This window comes from Gordionus sp. m RMFG-2023, chromosome 5 (genome assembly GCF_954871325.1).
Source record: "Gordionus sp. m RMFG-2023 chromosome 5, tfGorSpeb1-WG-v2, whole genome shotgun sequence".
In the NCBI taxonomy this organism is placed as follows: domain Eukaryota; kingdom Metazoa; phylum Nematomorpha; class Gordioida; order Chordodea; family Parachordodidae; genus Gordionus; species Gordionus sp. m RMFG-2023.
The window spans coordinates 23692253-23711590 of NC_088779.1; the positions used below are offsets into that span (position 1 = coordinate 23692253).

The 19338-nt window shown below is 28.8% G+C and overlaps 1 protein-coding gene across 1 annotated transcript; it reads left to right on the forward strand.

Moving 5' to 3' along the window:
* Positions 1-239: 239 nt before the first annotated feature.
* On the forward strand, positions 240-18986 carry LOC135930267 (clustered mitochondria protein homolog). The gene is given in 29 exon segments (XM_065467047.1): positions 240-561; positions 783-954; positions 1350-1496; positions 3740-3891; positions 5158-5227; positions 5304-5388; positions 5479-5557; positions 6819-6969; positions 8521-8612; positions 8614-8750; positions 8976-9078; positions 9262-9382; positions 9515-9943; positions 10031-10434; positions 10829-10907; positions 10969-11138; positions 12265-12342; positions 12386-12529; positions 13153-13317; positions 13395-13458; positions 13515-13605; positions 13822-14011; positions 16111-16302; positions 16605-16685; positions 16981-17106; positions 17335-17420; positions 17468-17597; positions 17692-17939; positions 18742-18986. Coding segments are annotated over 29 exon segments (4380 nt in total). The 5' UTR covers positions 240-330; the 3' UTR covers positions 18905-18986.
* Positions 18987-19338: the final 352 nt, after the last annotated feature.

Below are 19338 nucleotides of genomic sequence, written 5' to 3' on the forward strand. Positions count from 1 at the left end.
ATAATATAATTATTTACAAAATAAGTTTATTTAAAAGTTTTTTCAAATTGTTGAATTTTAATATTTTAATAAAAAATACTACTATAACCTAATCCATTTGCAAAATTTAGTTTATGATATTTCTCTCTTTTTTTAAAAGAATGGAACAGTTCGATGATGCCGAATAGGGTGGAAGGAAAAAAAAATACTAATTTTATTCTTTTATGATTTTTTTTTAATTTATTTCCCTCATCATTCATTATATAAATTTTATTTGTCAACAAAAGCTATCAATCATTTTGAATAATCACCATAATCTTTTGAATAATATGACTCGCCCTCCAAACCATGATGGACATCTGTAAAACGCTTCTCAACGACCTTTCAATGCTGACATCGTCACCACCCCCCAGAGATGGCGCCTTAAAATCTATCGCTACAAGCAAACGAAATTCGAATATATTATCAACGATAGACAGTATCCCAATTTCTAAAAAGGATACAGAGGAGGTTATTATGGTGCAAGATCACGTGTTCAGTATAAATATTCAGTACACTAATTCGGAGTACATTGAGCTGCAGGTTAAATATATTTTTTTTAAATATTTGGAAAAATGGAACCAACAGAACCCATTTTTAAAATATTGGATCGTATTCCTACAAAATGGCCTTCCCTACAAACCACGCCCTATTTGAAAACCGCTCTGGATACGTCATTGACCACACTTATTCTATTTTATTAGATATGTGATAAATTAAAAACCTTTATATTAAATAAAAAAAAAATTTTTTGTTCGAATAAGGTAACGCCTAATGAGATGGTTCAAGAAATTCATCAAGTTTTGATGGATAGAGAGGAGACCTTTCATCGCACATGTTTCTCATTGCAATTCCAAGGAACTACTCTAGACCAGTTTTCGGAGCTGAAAACCTTTCAAAACTTAATAGACAATTCTTTGCTTAAAATTGTCGAAGGTTTCAAATAACGATTTTTTAAAATAAATATTTTATTTGTACGTATTTGATTTGATTATAAGTTTACTAAATTTGTAGGACAATTTTCATTTTAAAATTTAAGATTCGAGTCAATTCATCTAGAAAAAATTGTATTCAGGAGTCTAGTTTTATATAAAAAAATTTAAAATGCTTCGTATAAAATAGGAAGGAAAGAAGAACCATGACTTTTTATAGTGAATGTAATTCCGTTAATTACCATCTTAGATATATTTATTTTGAATATAAGAAGGAAGATAGTCATTTCATTATAATAGTTTCAATCGATAATATTACATAATATAATAACAATAATTACATTTATTTATTTTTTAGTTTAAATAACATTTTTGCCATTTCAAAATATTATAAAATAGAATCCTACACCCTCAGAGAGGTAAGAATCCATGTGAGGCACATAAAGGATATTCTGAATTCCCTGGACTTAAGCGATGCTTTCAATGGCATAGAAGGCGCCTCATTGTCATACGTCAATACATTCATCGGACAGGATAATTTGATAGGTCACAATTTTTTTTGTCTTGTTTAACTTGTTATATTATGTATTTTCAATTTCTATGGTCGATCAAAAACAGTTTAAAAGTATAAAAAATAATAAATAATTGAATCATTAAACCATACACATACTCAACAACTGTGCTTGAAAATACATTTTCCTCATGAATCATTAATCATACACTTATGATTTTTTAAAGTGTAACAAATTAATTAATAATGCAAATATTGTTTCATTTCACGCAATATTTCCCAGCCATTCCCGAGTACAAAGTTGTATTTTTGCAAAGGCTAATAATAAATAAAAATATACATATTTTGTATGTATATACATAGATAATTTTTCCATCTGTCCATTTATATACTAGTAATAAAAATAATATTATAAATAAAAAAATTGATAATAAATTTATATATTTTTGCCAAGATAAATCATTAAATTAATGAAATGAGCTGATGATGATGAGATGAGGTTATATTTTTTTTCACCGGTTTATGAATTCTCTGTAATGTGAGATGAGAATAAATGTATATATATAATAAATAATAGAATTTGAGGATTCAAATTAATTTTTCATGGGATATTTAAAAAAAAAAAAATACAACATATGAATTATTTTTAAAAAAATATTAATTATTTTTGAAGAAAAAATTGAAATTATATATGGCATCGATCTTTTCTTTTCTCGAAATATCTGTCGAAATGAAAAATCGAAGGAAATATAAAAAACATTTTTGTTTAAAAAGAGCGAATTCGATTTTTAGAAATTAGGATTTTTTGGCTATTTAAAGTTGTATTATACTTACAAATATTTTAAATTAATCGAGATGTCTTGTTAGGAAGATGTAAAATCGCGCTCAACGCGCCTAAGTTTGGGTCTGAGCATGAACAAAACATTTTGAGCCTGTCCTTGACTTTATCGCGAAACACTTTTTAGGAAAACTTATCGCGAAAGAATTTTAGAGCGAAAGTAATAACGCGAAACCAATTCGGCGATTCTTTTCCACGAAACATTTACAGTAAGACAATATCGCGAACACATTATCACGAATTCATTTCCGCGAATTACAAACTTTTATCGCTAACTCATTACAGCGAATTTTTTTAACCACGAAACAATAAATATTTATTAAAAGAAAACTATATTCAATAATAATTGCATAAATTCCCTAAAATAATAAACACGAAGTGTTTTAAGGATCTTTTATTCCTTATTGTTTTAGATAAGCATGTGGCCTTTATCTAGTGATAAAAAATTAGATAATTTCTCTCACTCAAGGTCGTAAGCACGGAGGGGTCATTTTGGATTTAGTTTTTTTTATCGCAGTCAATTTATTTCCTCCCCCCCCCCACCCTTTTTACCACACAGATTAAAATTTAAAAAATGCGCTTGATGCTAAAAATGAATTTTAAAAAGTATTTTGAAATTCTTAGATTTTTCTTACTCATTCAAGATTAATATTAAAAGTTAAAAAATTTTACCAGGGCCTAAGAGTGATGAGTAATTTTAATAGCACTTAGAATTATCTTTCATTTGATAATTTGTCTAGGTATTTTTAGAAAAGGTTATTACTCCCCCCTTCCCCATTTATGGCATAAACCCGAAGTCTAGAGTAATGATTAAATAACATTCAAAAAATCAAAACTAAATTCACTTTAAAAAAATAGTAAAAATTTCTAAACGATATATTATAATATTTTTTGAGCAATTAAATTGTATGAAAATTGAAATTTCTATTTACATCTTATGGGGAATTCAGTAATACCTGTGGTTTTAGATCTGAGTAATAAACTTAGCGTTTTAGTTTTTATTCTGGAGAGAAATAATTACAAGTTTTCTAAAATACTCCAAATTTTGGGGAACAAAAAAAAATTCGCATCAATCTATTATACGAAAATTAAATCAGCTATAGTGGATTAGACCGAAAGAAATTCTAGTATTCCTTTTAAAAAAATAAATTAAAAACAAAATTATTTATGTTCCCAACTAAATTGGCGATTCATACAATGTCTTTAGATAGGGAGTGAGCTGTAGCGCTTTTTTGTAGTCTGCACGTCGATTAAATGACATTAATGCCCATTATATAATAATAAATAAAGATTATTAGTCGGCATGGACACCATAAAATGGTGCTACAGTTGACTCCTATGTATGGAACACTTTCAATTAATGAATCGTCGAATCTAGTAGTATATATACATCATTGATTTCGCCAAGCATTTTAATATTATTATGAACAAATTATTCAGAAGCCATCGAAAAGCAAAATATATCGAAGTTATTACAAACAGCCAATATTGCAGACGCCTCGAATGCCGAATTACCGCCCGAACACATACAACCCAAATACTCGAAGGACATATCCCTTATACCTTTACATCCTGTTTCTTCTAAGGAAAAGGTTTTTTTGATTTATTGAATTTACGTAGGTTCTAGGGTTGTCGCCTGAATTTAATCACGATTTTTTTATGAATAAAAATCATGTTTTAAATTTCATTCTTTTTTATTTGTTTGTATTTTTTTTAGTAATTAATTCGTTTTTGGATTATGATACCTCATTTTTTTCCATATTTTTTTTTGCATTATTAAGTATTTTTAAATTTATTTTAATTAATTTTTTATTATTATAAAAAATGATTTTATTATATATTGCGTTAATCCTGAAATTATTTATTTTTTTTGGTATAATTAATATAGACTCTTAAAAAAATTATTTCGATTGTTAAAAATTAAAGGAAATATCAAAAAATCTCCCATAAGTAGTGTTGTAAAACTGCTCGATTTGAGCCGATTTCTGGCTGGCTCAATATTTTATTCAGAAAACTACGAATTCCTGAAAATTTGCTCATAGATGGCACAAAGGTTTGGATATCTATTAGCGAAATCTCTAGATTTAGGCAATTTTTGGCTAAAATATTGAGTTGGCCGTTTTCAAACAAATCGAGCCGTTTAATAAGACTACTTATAAGCAGGGTTTAACAAAAATCTTCGAAGACCAATAAAATTAAAGATTTTTTTTAAAGTAGATCAATATTTATCTACGATGGAAAGAAAGCTCTTTTTATAATAGATTTTGAATTTTAGGTAAAATTTGAACGATAATTCTCTCAACATTCTCAAAAGAAAATTTCAAAACTTGGAATTTTTTATTTTTGAACAAAAGTTTACCTCTGCTTATAAGTATGCGCTGTTTGAGAAATATTGGATCGATATTTTGATAATAATGTTATAATTTAATTATTTTTTTAAACTTAGAATATATTAAATTCTTGTGAATGGGAAAATATTAGATATATAAAATTTTGATAATATATTTTTTTTAGTCAATTCAATCTTGCTAATTTAGCCATGAAGGTTTATGCTTAAATACCATATTAAAATTAGTGTATATTCCACGAATTACTTTGCCTCAGGGGTAGTTTTTTTTCCAGGCATAATAATTATATTTATTTTATATAACATTAGATTTAAATCAAAAATTATCCTGATTTAGTCAAATAAATCAATTTTTTGGTGTTTATTAAAATTTCATTTCTTGGTGCTCTCTTAAAATCGTTTTTACGATTTATAAAACATCTTATCGATTAATTTATAAGGATCTTGTTTCCCAAATATCCGTGGAAATCTTTCTTTATATATGTAAATAATACAATGTTTTTTTTAAAAGGCTATACTTTGCTTGAAGTCTTTAGCCTTCAACCACTGGAACCCTCCGCCTGGCCCTCGCAAAATGAAGGGTAAATATATATACCTCTTTTTAAAAATTATCATTTTATACATAAATATTTTCTATCTTTCTAATTATAACAAAAGGAGACTTAGCCTACATAACTGTGATCACGTTAGAGGATAAAGAATTTCACATAACGGCGTGCGTTAGAGGATTTTACGTTAATCAGTATATATTTTTATAAAATATATTTATCCTTATTTCTTTCTTTTAAAACATTTATAATCAATTTTAATTCATTTATTTAAACAAAAATAGATCGGTAAATGGAACGTTCAATCCATCGCCTCATTCAGATTCTCAAAATTTCCATTCTCTTTTTGATTTATTGAATAAGGTTCACAACGTTTATATTTAAAAAATGTTTGATTTCTCTCATGAAAATGAAAATGTAATTAAAATATAATATACATTACATTACATAATCACATTAAATTATTAAATTAAACAAATATTACCGTGTATAATTAAGAGTATTCTATAAAATAAATATTAAGTTTATAAACGATTGATCTTTATCCCACTTTACATCTAGAGCATGCATATTATATTTTATTTTTTTGGTGAGAAAGAACAAGGTGTTTTTTTTTAAAAAAACTATTAATATATCATACATCGCTTTAAAAAATTAAAACTGAACTTTTAAAAAAAATATTTTGTAAAGAGAAATGTGACGCCAAATATCAAGATTCATTTTAATTTTTCCTAGTGCTTTTAAAGTTTACTTTGTAAATGAAAGCATTACTACAAAATACGATAAAAAGAGTGATAAGTTTAGGAGTTTAATGATCGAAAAGAATAATCATTTTAATTTGGTTTAAAAAATAAAATTTAAAGAAAAACCGGTAATTATATACTCGTTTTTATGCGAAATCGTGATCGCGGTAATGTTACTATCAGATTATTGCCCGAATTATAATTTGGCAGAAATCGCCATTCTATAAAATGACTCGAAATTATTATATTGTATGTAATATTAGTCAGTATGCATTCTTATTTATCATTTTAAAAAGTATCCTCAAAATAAATAATCAATATTTTATCGTTTTTGTTTATTACAGTGGGCCTGGCAGCTCGAAAGAATATTTTTTTCGGGCCAAGTTGGGCAATCTGTGCAAAATATCTTTGTCGACTCGGAATTTAAATTTTTTTTAAAAAAAATCTCGAATATTTCAAATTTATTTTAACGGGGAATTTTTTTATTTATTAATTAAACAATTTTCCCATCATCTACGCCGATTTAACGTGTGTTTATTATATTGAAAGCTGTACTCAGAAAGCGATCTTATTTATCTGATCAAAGTTATGAAACTCAATTGTCGTTAATTATCTATGGAGAAGAAATAAAATAATATTAGTATTTCTTAAGTAACGCGTCACTTTTTTGAATAGCGAACGCAATCCTTTTTTTCGCAAGGTAACGATTTAGGCGTTTCTTTTTAAATAAAATATTTATCGGATCCGGCAAAAATATCACTGGCCAGCATGAATACTTTTTTTAAATTGATCACGGGCTGGTTCTGACAAAGCCTTGCTTATCTATATTTGGATATCCCATATTCAAAATATTTTAATATCGATTTTAAATGCCGCTTTAGATTAGTCCCCTTTTTAAGCGAAATTTATCCGTTTTAATCAAAAAACGCAACGCTCAAAATTCGTTAGAAAAAGTTCCGGTTCCATTTCAAAAATATTCCTGGATCTTGCCGTTTCTAGAGCACAGGGAAGACGCCATTAGAGCCGAAGATAGTTATATATTTTTTGATTACATACAAAATGCTATATATATGTATATATTTTAAATTTTATTGTTGCCATTGCCGTGCAAGATAGCCATGCCTTTCCTCTAGAGAGGAAGCACTATTAGCTGGGTTCTTTCGCCATGTTCCACTTGTTATAGACTTTTGGCTCTGTTAAATTTTTATAAATTTTTTTTTATTATTTTTCCTTCATTGATATATTGTATGCACTGGAGGGGGTGTAAGGATAAAATTTTTAATAGCTAAAGCTGATATTTACGAGAATAAGCAAATTTTCGATAAGGTGGAAAATTTATCGTCCTTTGGTTCGCTCATGGACAAGCCCATTCCTTCTATAATTGATAAGCTTTCACATATAATCATCTTAAATGCGAAATATGTTTCTTGGCCTACCATTATATTCAACTTTACCTTTCAAATTTCAATAAAGAGGACCTGTACTGTACTCATCTCGAAAACCCTATATTGGCTAAAACGCTAGCTTTAATTAAACAAATATCATCTAACATGAAATCCTATTTTTTATCATCATCTGCCTGCACAGTAAGAGATTTTTTGAAAATAAAAACTATCTTAATACCCCCCCCCCTCCCAAAAAAATATGCCTTAATATCATTGACTTATTAGTTTTTAAATCTTTCCTTTTCAACTTTGCCAACCCACACTATTCAAAAAATTATAGCAAATAATCTATTTAATTTCGGTAATGTCACTATGGGGGAAAGGGGTTCGACCCTCCTAAAATTTTAGGCCCCTGAAATTTTTAATTTTTTTTATAAAAAAGGTAATTTTAAAAATATTTCCAAAAAATGATAATTTCAAAAATATTTCCTAAAAGATAATTTCTAAAAAAAAATTCCCTGTTTTTAAACTGAGCCCACTGAGATTGTAAAGGCTAGTGCCGCCATTACCTAGACTGTTTTCAGCATAAAGGCATTAATACATTCAAAAAATTTAAGCATATCTCCCGAAAAAAATTTAATCTCAATTTTACTACTCTCATCATTCAGGTCTGCATATTAAAATTTATGGTTTTTATTTTTAAAGTAAGCAAAAATATTCCTCTTAGGTTGGGTTTATATATAAATTGATATCTTTGCCGTGTAATTTCTCATCTTTCCACTTTAATTCATATGACACGAGTTAAAAAATATTTATTCTCTAATACTAAGCAGTTTTGGATATAGGGAAACTTTTTGATTGGTTGTTAATTTTGAATACTTGTCCGATTAATTAGAATACAAACCATAAAGGAATATTTTTTTAAAATTCAATATAAAGCAAACAACCAATCAGGTGCTTTATACGCCAATATTATATTTATTCTCTAATACTAAGCAGTTTTGGATATAGGGAAACTTTTTGATTGGTTGTTAATTTTGAATACTTGTCCTATTAATTAGAATACAAACCATAAAGGAATATTTTTTTTTAAATTCAATATAAAGGGAACAACCAATCAGGTGCTTTAATACGCCAATTATTATAGTTATTCCTAACAGATTTTAATTGATAAAATAAAATTAATTCTTTTATCCAGTATTCGAATCTAGACTTGGTTTCGAAGATCACGTACCAGGCCAGACCCGGGATTGGAACGAAGAACTTCAAGGAACGCGTGAGTTGCCGCGAGAAAGACCTTGCAGAACGTGTTGCCAGAGACCGAGCAGTATTCAAAGTCGGGGCCGATTTGGCTACAGCCGCTGCTAAAGGAGCCCTGTCTATCTCACGCGGAAATGCGCTGCCCATCAATCCCGGCGAGAGTTCGAAGTTTCTTATACTTTGTTAAAATAATATATTGATAAATAAAGATGAGCTATATATTACACCAAGTTATATACGAATTTTTTTGCTCATCTAAAGTTGTGCGTTTGTTTAATCTTATGTTTAGAGTTTGCTGGAAAATAAATTAATGACACTTGGTTAAATTCCCAGGGGATTCTAATTCTACATTAAATATTTTAAAAATAAAAATTCTTTGCCAATTTGTTATAGGATGCATATGTACATATGGAATAACATATTCTTCAGTCTGGGGTTCGACATAAGAGATCATTACAAAGAATTGGGAGGCGATTTTGCAGCCTACGTGGCACCCGTAAGTTTAAATTATTATTAAATGCGTATATGCAAATAATGTTTAATAGTTAATACAATCTAATGTAATAAAATATATAATGGACGGCAAATTTATGGAATTAAACTGAAAAATTGTTTTTTTGCTATATATAAGTTTTATCGTTGCATCTATGATAGGTTATAAAATGTTTCAAATATTTAGGCCAACGATCTGAGAGGTGTCGAAATATACTCTGATTTGGATGTAGAAAAATTTCATACATTAGGAACGGTGATTGTAGATTATAAAGGATATCGAATAACAGGGCAAACTATAATACCAGGTTTTTAAACGAAAAAATAATTTCCGATTTCTTTTCGCATAATAATGTGAAAGATTGATAATGAATGGGTGGGTGGAATTCATAAATATCCGAGCGGAAAGAGAGTTATAAATATTTTATACCTTCTTCCAGGAATATTGGAACGAGAGCAGGAGGAATTAGTTGTTTACGGGAGCATCGATTCTAGCCCTTCGCCCGTCACCAACAATTCTAATTTACCTAATGGTAAAAATGAGGATGAAACCGTGTCCCATCAGAAAAGCGTTGATAAAGTTATTATTAGAACCAACGTTGAATACGATAAAATACTCAAAGAAATAGCCTCCAAACTTAGGGTTAGCACTCATAGAGTGTATAGTGATAGCCCATCCAAAATGGCCGTTATTCCAAAGACCGAGATTAATGGAGAATTATCTACCATCGATCATATTGATAAAGTTGACTGCGAAATAATTGAATTGCATACGTCTTACGAATGCAAGGGGATCATAGGCAATGATCGTAGGCGTTATATATTAGATTTATTCCGCACTCTTCCTTCCGATCTCAATTTCTTACCAGGTATTTATATATACTATATCACCTCCCCCCTCCAATTTTAACTCTAAACAATTTTTACATACCCTTGGTTCATATTTTTCTCTTTAGTTGACGGATTCAAATTAAGCGCCGAATCGAGAAAATTGGGACTACCGCAGAAATACAAACATCAATTATGCGTCTTAAGGCCCGAACTGGTTGAAGCCTTCGTTGAATATGTAATAGGTTTAGCCTCGCCTCCCCAACTCTCAGAGAACCATGAGAAACAAAAGGATAAACACAATATACCAAATGACAACATAGGAGAAAAAAATGAGCTAGACTCGGATCATATAATCACGGAAGATATGATGAATATGAGTAGCCTTATATTGACCGATGAAAATGTTATCACTAACGGTTCCAAGAAAGTCGCCTACAAAAATTTTGCAAATTTAAACGATTGCGATGGCTCCAGTAATTCCGGCATCTCATCTCATTCGGAAGACAAGGACTCTGCAATCGATTCTATGGTATGTTTTAAGATAGTATATCCGCAAGCTGACCAATCAGAAACTGTTCACACTAGAGTTGTCTTTATATAGCATAATTTAATTCCAATTATCTTAATATATTTAAAAAAGTGGTCAGTTTGATTTTTTTTTAGTAATTTTTTAGCTCAAAAACAATTTTTAATTTATATAACCATTAAATATTTTTTTATTATGGGTATATATTTTTTATTTTCTAAAATAAAACCTTAGCAATTTATAATGCAACCTTAACCGCTATGCACTTAGAAATAATGAATGATATAACATATGATGTGGTTTTCTAGAGCCTAATTTTTCTTTATGCGAGGCCTAATAAATTTAGGCTTTTGCCCTTCTGTGACGCCACTGAAATATATATTATATATTGTTTAAGGATATTAATGGTTTAGAAGATAGAGAAGATAGCGATGAGGATATTTCACCCACAAACATATTAAAGAATGATATCAATGGTATATAAACATTTCCATTTCAGCTCTAACTATGTATTACTATATTTTTTCACATTTTTAGATATCAATTCAGAAAAATTATTTTATAACGGCGTGGATAAAAGTAAAGACTCTCAAGATTCCTCTTCCGAAATTAAATTAAAATTACGTACTAAATTCCCCTTATCCCTCGAGGACCTTAAATTCAATCCTGACGCATTCTTAAAGAGCGTACGTCACGTACCTGAAGATGTAATAATTAAAATCCCTCCCCCCTTACTAAAAACCGAAGAGTTTAAGTCCTTTTAATTAAAAAAATAGAACGATTGTCAGTTGTCAAAAATATTTCCGGAAAGGGCCGGAAAAAAAGTTCCGATGCAAGGTTCTAATATGTACATTATTATATAGACTTTAGCTTAGTAAAACCATTTCATGCTTAAAAGTATTAGTAACATTTTAAATAGTATTGTTTACGATTACTTTTGTAAAGTAACAAGTTACAGTTATATTTCATATGTAACAGGTGTATAAGTCTTGCTAGTTTTTCTCCACTAATAAACTTCTAGATTAAACAAACGTCCTGCAGGAAGCTTTAATATAAGCCCTAGAAACCTGCTAGAGACTAGTGTTAAACGTTGAGCCGATTTTTTAAAACGGCCAACTCAATATTTTATCCATAAAAATATTATGCAAGCCTAAAGATTTTACTCATAGATGGCACATAGGATTGAACATCTATTTTCGAAATCTTGACGCTTAGGCAATATTTTCCTGGCTCTAATGTTGAGTTAGCCGTTTTTAAAAATCGGCTCAAAACGAGGCGTTTTTTTATACCGAACTCTATTCGACCCGAAAATAATTCTATATTCTCGACACAACTCGACAGTCAAAATTTTTTTACCCTAGAATTTATAATTATTTTTAGTTGTTATAAGAAGTAACCTAAAATTAAAAAAATTATAAAATATTTTACAATCAAACCATGATTTAAATTCAAAATCTTGTTAGGTTTCTGGGCTATATTTAATATAAAAATTGTCAAATAAAGATAACGAATAAGATATATAAATATTCAACATGTTTTTAAAAAAAAATGAGTTAATTTTGAAAAATATATTAGTTGTTTAACAGATCTGATTTTAAACTTGATCTATGAGAAATGGAATGATATTAATGGAATAAAAGTGATTAAATTCAATAAAAATTAATTATCAATCCTTCCTTTAAAAACATAGATATATATAAATAACCAATTGATTAGATTCGATTAGATAGTGAAAATGAGGCCATATTTTAAAGATTTTTATAGGCACCACATCCATAGAATGTACATCACTAATTTTAATTTTTTTAAAATGTTTTTTTCCCCATTTTCCAGGCCGAAAAATTGAAAGCAGAAAGAAAGCTTCTATTAGATATTGCGGATTTTGTGATATGTTATCAAATACCGGATATGGTAAATCAAACATATTTTATATTATATTTATATATTTTATAAGTTGAATGATTTTAAAGAGCATACCGCGGTTCCGATTGACGGCTTTTCCCTTGTTGAAATGTTGCACTTGAAGGGTATAAATGTCCGATATCTAGGAATTATCGCTAAAAAATTGGAGTGCCATTCCAATCTCACGTATTTAAAAGTACAAATATCAATAATATACCTGACCTATTCCTTGAATATTGGAAAAAAAATTGATATAAAATAAAAAATAACAAGTGTAAATAAATGAACGCGATAAATTTTACATTTTTTTTTCTTTTACAATCTTTTCAATTAAATTTGTGAAACGCATGCATATGTATTGTTGAAAGTTGTAGACATTTTTGCGAACTATTATCGTTCTACTTTTTTTGACTCGGTCATCAGTCGGACGATATTTCTCATGTCGCTGAAAAAATATTATTGCTTGGAACTAATGCGGTTATCATCAGTAATCGCTACCATTTGAGCATATTTTTTAAAAAAACGGCTGGCTCAATATTTTAGCCAGAAAAATATTTCCTGAGCCTCGAGATTTCGCTTGTTCTAACCTTTGTGCCATCTATCAGCAAAATTTTCTGACTTGCTTAATACTTGGGGGGGGGGAATACCGAGCTAGCCGTTTTAAAAATCGGCTCAAACGAAGCGATTTTTCATCACTAGTCATCAATTATAAATTGTGGATATAGATTTTTCCCATTATTCAGGGGGGCAACTATAATTTCTTTTTATCGAAAATTATAAATATGACTTCTTTCTTCCTTTTTTTTCCATACAACGAAGAATATAGCTCTCCATGAAATGATATCCAGGAGCGCTAAACATGTTTTTAAAAATTTAATTCAAAACGTCGAACCCTCTTACCTTTCAATCATGATTGCACATTTCCTGAATTGCTATTTAGGTTCTTACGCTGATCCAATTACCAATTTGGCATCTATTATTGAGGTAAAACTATTTTAGAAAAAAAAAATTGAAAATCTTTAAAAAATCATATATATTTTATTTGCATATCCCAAATTAAGCCTCATAAAAATGGGAAAAAGAAGTATAAAAAGAAGAAAACGTTTAACTCTATTACGAATAATGGTAATTTATTCAATTTTAATAAATTAAAAAATGGCTTTAATAACACGTGATCAAAGGTAACACGGATTGGATCAATTTGACTCCCGGATATTTATGGAAAAGTATTTGTAAAGATGTCGAGTTGTCCTATATATATAGCATTAAAGAGTAAGTTTTACTAAAAAAAATATTTTTAAAATAACATTATATATTAAGAGATAGTTATTGCAACTTTTTGACTTTTTGTACAGGCTCATGGTCATGTTGAATTTGCTATAAAAAATATCATAAAACATTCATTTAGCTGTCGTAATTGACGTTTTCCAATATATACAAAAACATTAATTACAACGATACCAAAAATGACCACCATTTATTTTTAAGGGGCGAAAACTTCGACCAATTCTCGAAACTCAAGCAACTTAAAAAATTGGTGTTCTTACGACAATTTTGCCTTAAGTGCGGCGTTCAAATCGTTTTGAGGGAATACGCGTTGGACAGCCCCATTCGTATGACCTTTCACGAGGACGATATTATCAACATGTTCCCCATCGTGAAACACGTGACACATAAAGTAATTAGATTCAAATTATTGAATGTTTCTAATAGAGACGGACTAGCTATTAGGGCAGGTATGCAAAAAAGTTCTCATGGGTCTCCACCCGGTTTTTGGAGGACGGTTAAAAAAGATATTTTTTATGAAACAAATTGCTAACTGTTTTTAATGGGATTAGACAGATAATGATTAGTTTACGCATAAAAATGCGTCTTTTGAAGGTTTTAATAAAGGATTACACAGGCTTATTAAAGATAACAAAAATCATATTTAAAAGAATTAAGCAAGTGGCGTCACTAGTTTTTACAATCTCGGCTAATAATAATGCACGCCAAGTCTGCATTGTTATTCCATAATTTTTATAAATTACCAAGCATCAGAAACCCAGAAACGTCATATATTTATTTTTATGTAAATAATAAAAAAATATGTTTTCATATATCGTCTGTCACCTGATCGAAGAGTGCGTTGTTCATGAATCCGATATACCTGGTTTCGAATCCAACAAAAGGCCATATTTTTTTCTGAAACCAACTTGGAGGGAGGGGGGTTATATAGACTCGACCACATTATTCCGCTAATATATATTAGAAAATACGTAAATCTTGACAAAATTTGGCCGTTGTTTAGCAATAATTTGACTTGCATTCACTAACCTACAATATCAGGGGGCTCATTAAATTTTAATTTACATTTTTTTCTTCAGATTTTTAAAATGACCCTTTTTTTAGCAAACATTTTCAAAATGACCATTTTTTATATTTAAAATTTTTATAGTTAAAATTTTTATTTATTAAAAAACTTTTATCATAATATTTAAAACACTATGAAATTGCTGCTCTGTATGATATATAGAGTACTGGAAGCGACCTCGTGAATCCGTTAATATATATTAAAATTAAAAATAATGGGCCTTATTTATTTCATCTTAATAAAATTTGGTCGTTTTAGGAAATTGACATATGTTGACCAGCGACAGTAAAATTTTGGCTACGCCTACATATGGATCTTGACAGAAATTAGACATTTCGGCATATAATTTAACAAATAATCATTAGTTTTAATTAGATTTCCTAAAAATAAAGGAATCATAGATATGAAATATATACCCAATTGGCATATTAATAACAAAGATATCAAGGAAAGGCTTAATATATTAGCCGAATTAATGTAAGTCCTTTGGCTTGAAACAACAAAAGTTAAGATTTTTTGGGTTACAATGCAAAAATTGCCTAATTTGTGTGTATGGCATGTAGCATAGTTACAATTTCCATGCGGTATTATATAATCCAATCTATTGCTTATGTTTAACGGTGTCAATTATAGTAACCTTAAAGCTATGTCACTATAAAGCTAATTGAAAATAGGTTGCCTTAAATATTTAATACGTCTTGCAACGACACATGTGCAGTAAGCATATCATTTATGTGCAGTAAGCATATCTTTTATGTGCAATTCAAATAAGTGTGGTTATCGTGTCATACTAATCTTTTATCTTCTCTTTATAGAAAATTATAGCTTGCAATATAATTATAATCCCATGTTGTTGACATTAGTGATCTGCATCGGGCCTAATTTTTCAAGCCCGGCCCGGCCCGAAATTTTTTTTAAAATGGTTATGCCGACCCGAACATCAAATTTTTTTAAAAAAATTTTGCCTGCCCGGCCCGAACCCGAAAATTTTTTAAGATAATTAACTGGCCCGGCCCGAATTTATTTAAAACAGAAATTAATTTTTATAATTACTCAAAATAAAAGACATATGTTATATGGCGTTTAGTTTCAATATCAAAATTTTTTATTTTACATAAAAAATTCAATATAAAATTGATAAAAAATTTAGATATATTTTAAAAAAAAATTCAAAATCCAACCCGACCCGGCCCGATTTTTTTAAAAAAATATTAGGCCCGGTCCAAACCCGATTATTTTAAATATAATTAGGCCCGAAGCCCGTACGGGCCGGGCCTAACCTTGCAGATCTCTAGTTGACATTTATATCAAAAAATATAAGAATGGTTAGTCTGCCAATGGTTTTAAGGTTATAATTATTAAGTTGATGAGTGTCAATGGTCATTATAGAGAACGATAAAAAATTTAATCTTTTTATTTTCAAGGCTAACGACGCTCACACATTTTTCCTAGCAGGTCAAACCAAAATTCAGCAAGGCTATTTAAAAGACGGTTTCGAATTGATATCAGAATCCCTTAATCTTATGAACAGCGTGTACGGGCCTCTTCACACCGAAATAACTTCCTGCTTGAGACTCCTGGCTAGGTTGTGTTATATACTGGGAGATCGATTTCAAGTGATTCTTCTTTTACATGTTTTTTATTTTTCAATTTAATTTTAAAAAACTTGAGTTAATATATATTATAAATATGATACTTTGCAAGGACAATAACTTCACTAGATTATCGTTTGGTTCTCAGATTTAAATAATGAAGCTCATCTTACTCTAAGACCGAGCCGTCGAATCGAGCGCGCCCTGGCAGAGCTCAAATTAAAAATTAATCCCGAAAGATAATGAGAGAGAAAAAAATTGTTATTTTTTGAAATTCTTGATATATCGAATTATGATTATATTGTAAATAAATAAAAAATATATAGGCATTAGCCTTTCAACACAAAGCGACCATAATGAGCGAACGGATATTTGGAATTGATCACTCGAACACCATCATCGACTACGTAATCAATTTGTTTTATTCAAAATATATTAGATTTTATAATAACCAATTTGTTAAAAAAATCTCATAAAAGATGTCGGATATAATTTTTAAAAAAAAAATTTTTTGAGATTTTATATAATTCATTTTTATGAAACTTTATGTTATATCAATGACACTCATTTATAAATAGAAATGTTATTTGTTTTGTTTATATTATTTATGATTTCTATAATATATAAAGGGGGTGAAGGGGGAGGGTCGCTCTATTTTACAGCGAATCTAAATATGTTTCGTTTTTTTCTTTAAAAAAATAGATTAATTTAGCGTTATATTATGTGGCGAATTTTAGAACGGGTTGCGCGCTTAAATTGTTGTACAGAGCAAGGTATCTACTCTTATTGATAACGGACAATGACCATCCCGAATTAATAGCTTTAGATGTAATAATGTATTTTTTTTTTAAATTATATCTTTAAACATTACAAGTTATTATTTTTTAATTTTTTAACGATAAAATACAATTTAAATATTTACTAATTAGCTTACGATCGCGCGATTTTATTAGTGAAAAGTTTTTAAAAAAAAACATATAAAATAATTGCGCGCTTTTGATTACTTGATGTAGCGAAAAAAGAATTATATAATAATAATAATATTTGTTATTTAAGAGTAATTTAGGATTGGTGCTATATGCCAATGGACTCTACGAATTATCAATGTCCTATCTAGAAAATGCGTTGAGACTTAGCATAGAGTAAATATGAAAATATTTTAATAAAACCTCTTAATTTTATATAAAAGCTATTATGGTGAAACTAACCTTAAAACGGCGGTCATTCATCATTTGATAGCCGGTGTCCATTCATGCAAAGGTGATTTCAGGACCGCAATCATTAAAGAAAAACAGGCCTTCAATATATATAAAAATTCTGTAAGTTTATATTTTTTATTATTTTAATTAATATGATTATATTTTTTCGAAAGAAAGAAAATATTATGATTATATAATATTTTCCTAATTCTAGTTAGGAGAAAATCACGATAAAACCTCCGAGAGTGCGGCATGTTTAAGGCATTTGACTCAACAAGCCGTAGCCATGCAAAAATGTCTCAACGCTTCCGCTAATAAATCAACCCACGGAAATGCTAATAACACAAATAATACTTACTTTAGCAATAATTTCCTCCCGTCCCTTCACATACAAAAACCCTCTTTAACAGCCATATTGGATCTCATGAATATCATCAATGGAATTCTTTTTGTACAGATAAGGTTTTGCAGGATTTTAATTGAATAATATTACTCGAATGTCTTATTATTGTTTTCGTTAAACTTGTTTCGAACCTACCATGTTAATATATGGAAATTTCAAATATAGGTAGATAATTTTATGAATAAATAATCGAATCTTACTCAATGGCCAGTACATTATCGATATAATACGAAATAAAATGGTAATTCAATATAGATTCTTTATTTCGCTTTATAAAAGAATAAATGTTTGAATTTGAAATTAGTCCTATAAGGGCTAGGTCTGGTTAACATCATCAATAAATATCAACCCTACCCGAAATAATAATTATTATAGTTCCTTGGATATTAAATTAGTTCCATCATTTAGTCAAGAACTAGCGTTGTTTAATCGCCTAACTTCCGCCAAATCCATTATAACTTAGCCAACCAGGAAATAAGGGCTTAATTATGGTAATGTTTTTAGGTTAATAACTTGTCAAAGTTGTTTTGGAATTGGCCAAATTTAGCTTTCGAGATGGGACTAGAGCCAGAAAAATCGATTTGGTAGGAGTATAATGAAAATGTTTAAAATCACTTCGCTTTAAAATAATGAAGAAAATTTAAAATTTTAGTTAGGATGATATTAAATAGATAAAAATATTTATGGATTTTTTTTTATTTAAAAAAAGTAGTCTTTGTTTACAAAATTTATTTATGTTACGAATTAAAATTTACATCAAAATATAATTAAACTGTAAACCAAGTTAAAGTAAAATTTCGCCGAATTTGCCATATCTAATTTTATATATAATTTATCATATTTTGAAAAAATAAATAAAAGACCTAGTGATCTGAATAATTTTACCGAGGCGGAAAAACAATTGATTCTGACCACAGCTCATAACCTATCAATAGCGAGTTCTCAAAATGAAAATGTAACTGATCAAACCTTAAATACCATCAAAAATAATGTTATAGCGGAACTGATATATAACGAAAAATGAGCAATATTTTGCTTTTGCGCACAAAAAAATACAATCAAAAAGTCACAATCAAAAATAATATGTTTTAAATTATAAAAATATATCTTCCTTTTTAAAAAAAAACAAACCCAAGATTGGATTTGGTTTTAATAGCATTAGATTCATATTTTTTTGAATTCATCGCTCATTGAAAAAATATCTAATTAACTGCCAATATCTCGATTATATTTAGTGTTCTATGTACATCTATTATATATTTTTTTAAATTGCATATGATTCTAAAAATCTAACTATAATTAGATACATTTTTTATAGAAAATGAAAGTTTTCCAATTCTAGTAATGACATAATTTTTATTTTTATCGCACAGGGTTTAAACTCAGAATATATTCTTCTTTAATGTTTTTAGGACCCTTTGATTGAAATTTATATAACCCCCCCCCCTCCCACCTTCT